This window comes from Neomonachus schauinslandi, chromosome 10 (assembly GCF_002201575.2).
Source record: "Neomonachus schauinslandi chromosome 10, ASM220157v2, whole genome shotgun sequence".
Classification (NCBI taxonomy): domain Eukaryota; kingdom Metazoa; phylum Chordata; class Mammalia; order Carnivora; family Phocidae; genus Neomonachus; species Neomonachus schauinslandi.
In genome coordinates, this window is record NC_058412.1 from 53,344,813 (window position 1) to 53,349,685 (window position 4,873).

Consider the following 4,873-nt stretch of genomic DNA (forward strand, 5'->3'; position numbering starts at 1 on the left):
AACTTATACAACCAATTAATCACATAATTTTGGGAAACTTGTCCAAATTTAAAAATATTTCTGATTTGTGTTTCATCTGAAAACTAAATGACTGAGGATTTTATTTTGAACAAATTCAATGTTATTAATTCTTAGGAGAATTAGAAAAGTTGCACACAATATCCATAATTTAAAGTACTTATGCTTAAAAATTTAAAAATTCCATCTAGTAATTGGTATACATTTTCCCCAAACTCATTAATTCATAAGGCTATATCTTTTTAAGAGCATTGTTTTTCTACCACTATGTTTTTAATAGCAAATACAGAGCTTCAGCTACATTATAATTTAAATAGGCTTTTGCAGAAAGGTCATTGTTTATAAAACTCTTTGTAAAATGGTTTCTATGGAGAAATGAGTTTCCAAGATGGAATTTAGAATCCTTGGCTCAAACCTCTACTGCTTAGCAAGAAGGGAAGGAACCACTTCCCTGCCATCTCAGGTGCTGAGGAACCTTTCCTCAACCACACCCTTGGGTAAGGGGTGAGCTGGCATCCCTGCTCTTTCCTTGGTACAAAAGAGGATTCTGGGAAGGAAGGCAATCGATTCCCCATGCAACCTCATGTCCACCGAAAGAGGCTTTTGTGGTCTGAAACTAGGTGGCAAAAAGGTACAAAATATTCTTAAGTCTGGGATTCTTGAACTGGGACATATGTGTTTTAGCTAGGAGGAGAGGTAGACATTTCCTTTAAATCTGCATTAACAAAAAACAAAGGAACTACAAAGGAACAGACATTACTTTCAAGTCATTTTAATCAACTCTCCTTTTTAATTGGCATTTTCTTCCTATGTGTAAGAGTATAAAATTAAACATGGTTTCTAGTTGACATTAGTCAGTATAATCATGAATAAAAGTGTGGACACTTTGGGGTAATACTGCACTGGAATTATCTGAAACAACTACAGGAGTGGTAATTTGTTTCTTCTACCACCCTTAAATCTTATATATGAATAAATGACAGTGACCAGTCCTTTAAGAATAAGGCAGATTTCTGGATATCACAATGATCTGGAGAGTCTACACATAGGATTTCCTGTGACATTTCTAACTTCTTAAAGATAATTGTGGAAACACTGAAGCCTGAGGCTGTCTGTGGTCGAATAGGACTATAAACATTACTCTTTCTTAAAACTTTCTTTCTCTTTAATTTGCTTTCTGCTTAGCAGCTTAATTACTATCTTTGCATCTTTTCTTTTTTTTTATCTCTAAATAAGAGAAAACTTGAAGATTTCGCTTTCAACCTGTTTTGAAGTCGATTCCCTTCTCTACTCCCTCCTAACCTGCACTTCCAGCTCCTACTTGAATGCTTCCACTGGGATCTCTCATCAGCAGCTCAGCATTCTTAAATCCAAACTCATCTTTCTCCACTCAGCATCCAAACTTTTCCTGATTTGTTTCTTTTAATGCCATCCTTATTTTCTGTCATCCAAACTAAAATTGGTCATCTTTTTTTTTTTTTTAAAGATTTTATTTATTTACTTAAGAGAGAGCATGAGAGGGGAGAAGGTTAGAGAGAGAAGCAGACTCCCTGCTGAGCTGGGAGCCCAACGCGGGACTCGATTCTGGGAGTCCAGGATCATGACCTGAGCCGAAGGCAGTGGCCTAACCAACTGAGCCACCCAGGCGCCCCAAATTGGTCATCTTTTATTTCTTCCTCTCCTTGTTCCCTACATCTACTAAGTTGCATTGTCAGTGCATTTTTGCTTCATGTCTTTCATATTTACCCCTTCTTTTCCTCTGCCATTAGTACTTATTACCTCATGCATAGCTGTTATTATTCTTGTAACTGGGATGTCTTAAGTGTGTCCTCCTCCAACTTACCTGACATAAAACTCCCCAACAGTCATCTTTTGGTTGCTAAGTTTTCCAGGAAAAAGATCCATTTGTTAGCTATGTCCTTTGTCTTTCACTTACCTAGTTATCTAAAAACATGCATACTTGCTGCAGGACTATTTGGTACTTGCCCCCTCCCATACTAAGCTTTACACAAAAACTTAATGGAATCATTAAGTTTTAATCATTTTGAACCTTAGGGCAAAAACCCTGTGTATTAAAGGTGCATTTTAGGTTTGCCTCTCTCAATGGATTCAAAATAGACTAATTAGTTTCAGTGTCAGAGATGCAACCTGCTACATGCCTGTATTTTATGCAGTATACACAAGGCTGAGAGAATGTAAATGGTGTATTCTGGGAGATTTGTAGGATGAGAAGGACCAAGTAGACTTGGCCCTTCTGTCTCTTGCTTTGGTCAGTAACAGAGGCTAACCAATCTTTCACATTGCCTAGCTTTTGAATTTCTGATTTAGGTTCACAGTACATACTTGTTGAATGATGGTAGTCTAAATTGGCTCAAATCTTCACAAAATTATGGGTTACTCTAAATCTCCTGCATCCCATGTAAATCAAATTCTTTCTTGGTATTTAATCCTCAGTCAGAATGATAATTTGATTTTCATTGAGTCTGTCCAAGGGACACACACAAATGTAGTTACAGTGATTACCTCTAAGAAGTGGAGTTAAGGGGGAGGAATTTTTTTATATATTACTTTTAACAAAATGAGCACATCTTAATTTTATGATAAACTAATTAAAATAATATACCTAAAAAACATAAATGACACACATTTTAGCTTAGGGACTTTTCCCTGTTTTAGAACGTAACATATTAGTATATAAATAGAAACATATATAAGAAACTTAGTATAAGAAGCAGTGTTACTTCTTGGCCTTTGCTTGATGCATTCACTGTATGAGACAATTTTATGTTTTAGTTACTTTTCTTTATTCATCTGGACACAGAAAGTAGTTCTTAGAAAGAGAGAGAGGGGGAGAGACAGAGAGACCTAAGGCATGCCACTGAGCCTCTTAGAAAAGATGCGCGCTTATCATGGAAAAATAATTACCACAAAGAGTAACACTCTTATGTGAGAAGCGTCAACAGACTGCCTTTAAAAACACTACGGCTTTTTATAAAACTATTCAGAGGATTTGTCAATAAGGAGTTTCTGACCACTAGAAAACATTATCTCCCTCTCTTTCATACACATAAACCTCAAGATTATCAAGAATTTGAAAGGGAATAAATGGTTAAAATAATTACAAAATGTTTTCTTCCCTATCCTTATCACACCTTTCCCATCGGCTCGCCGCCCCCAATAACTTTCCTCCTTATGCTCTTCCATTTCCCGTTACAGTCTGAATTTTCTGGGAATGGTAATTGCCACCAAAGTAGATATAGCCCTACTAAAGGGATAAGTGGGCAATCCATCTTCGAATGTGTTTCAAAAACAAACACTGGGCACCCCGTCAAACGGCAGCTTGGAGGGTTTAAGGAAAATACAGAACTGGGTGAGCAAGTCTTTGCGGGAGTGGGAAGCAGCTCTTCCACTCAGCTGTTTTGTGGCTCCTCAGCCTCAAGCTGTAGCCAGCTTTGGCTCTTCTTCCCTGTCTTTCCAACCTGGCTCCTGACCCTGCCAGCTCATACTGGGGTGTGGGCCTGCGGGTGCTGCACCGGGGTGACAACAGTCTAGATGCGCCGAGCAATTTTGTAGTGGGTCCAAGTCGGTACACTGATGCAAAGATACCAATCCTCCTGAGTAAACGGATTCCCTTCTAGCTCCAGGGCTTGGATTTTCCTCTTTTTTTGTTTTTGTTTTTTGGTGCAGTGCCTGGGTGGCTCTGACACCTTAAGGCCGCTCATCTGCTGCTCCTCCCCCACGAGGTTCCTACTCCGGGAACCAAGTACGCCTTCCCCCGGAGCTCGGACACCACTCACATTTCCTCCCTCTCAAAGCACCCTCGCATTTCCTCCTCCTCCTCCCGACCCAGCCTTCCCCCCACCTGCCCGCCTCCAGCCACATGACAGGAAGGGCTCCGCCACGCGACGTCACCGACGTCCGCGCCCCCGTCCCTGTCCTCCCCCCGCACCGCACGCAAAGGGCGGCCCACGGTGGAGGGAACGTGGTCGCGCGCTCCGCGATCCCCAACCAGAGCTCGCCAGAGCACCCCGGCGGCCACCGCGGAGCCGGCGCGCGGGTTCCCGGATGTGCGCCTCTCGCGGAAGCCCCGCCTCCCCCGCCGGCTCCGCGCGCGCCCCCGCCCTCCGCCTCGCTGCGCGGCGCTTTCCCCTCCCTCTCCCGCCCTCCCCCTTTTTCGTGCCTTGAGGTTGCGGGTCAGCGCGAGCCACTGCAGTGAGTCCGTCACGGCTCTGGCGCGAGCGCTAGGCTGCAGCCCCCGAGCCGCCTGGCCCCCTCTTCCCCCCTTTCTCTCTGCTTCTCTGTCTCTCCCCTTTCTCGCCGTCTCTCCTCCCGCTCTCTCTGTCTCCGAATCTCGACCTTAATTTCTCTTCTTCCCTGCCCGCTCCCGTGTGCCCAGTCACCCGGCCGGCGCGGGCCCCGAGGCACCGCCTCCCCTCCCCCAGCCTGCACCCCCTCCCCCGCGGGCGTCCCGAGGGCCGCAGCCGCCTCAGCCCAGCACAGCTGGGCCGCCGCCGCTTCCTGCGGGAGCTCTTCTGAGCGCCGACACTCGCCTCCTCCCGCGCGAGCCGCCGATCGCCGAGCAAAATGGTGAGACCTTTGCTTCCCTAATGCACCATCCCTCCTCCGCCCGCCGGTTCCAGGGCCGGGGGCGGGGGCGAGCCCCGATGCCTCCGGCCAGCTTCCCCCAGTGGAAAATTCGAGAGACCCGGCCCCACTGGGGCCGCGGCGGGTCCGAGAGAGCCCTCAGTGGCCCGGGTGTGTTGGCGGCCGGCGGAGGCGGTGGGCCGTCTGCTTGACAGGACCGCGGGGCCCCCGCGCCCGCCCCCGGGCCTCCGCGGGGCGCCCCTCCGCCCCC

General features: G+C 46.3%; 1 protein-coding gene across 1 annotated transcript in view; it reads left to right on the top strand.

Moving 5' to 3' along the window:
- Positions 1 to 4,121: 4,121 nt before the first annotated feature.
- The window catches only part of PPP3R1 (protein phosphatase 3 regulatory subunit B, alpha), a 69,870-nt gene continuing 69,118 nt past the window's right edge, over positions 4,122 to 4,873 (top strand). The window contains exon 1 of the mRNA XM_021699135.1: positions 4,122 to 4,605. Coding sequence (XP_021554810.1) covers positions 4,603 to 4,605 — 3 coding nt within the window. The 5' untranslated portion in view covers positions 4,122 to 4,602. The remainder of the gene's footprint in view (positions 4,606 to 4,873) is intronic.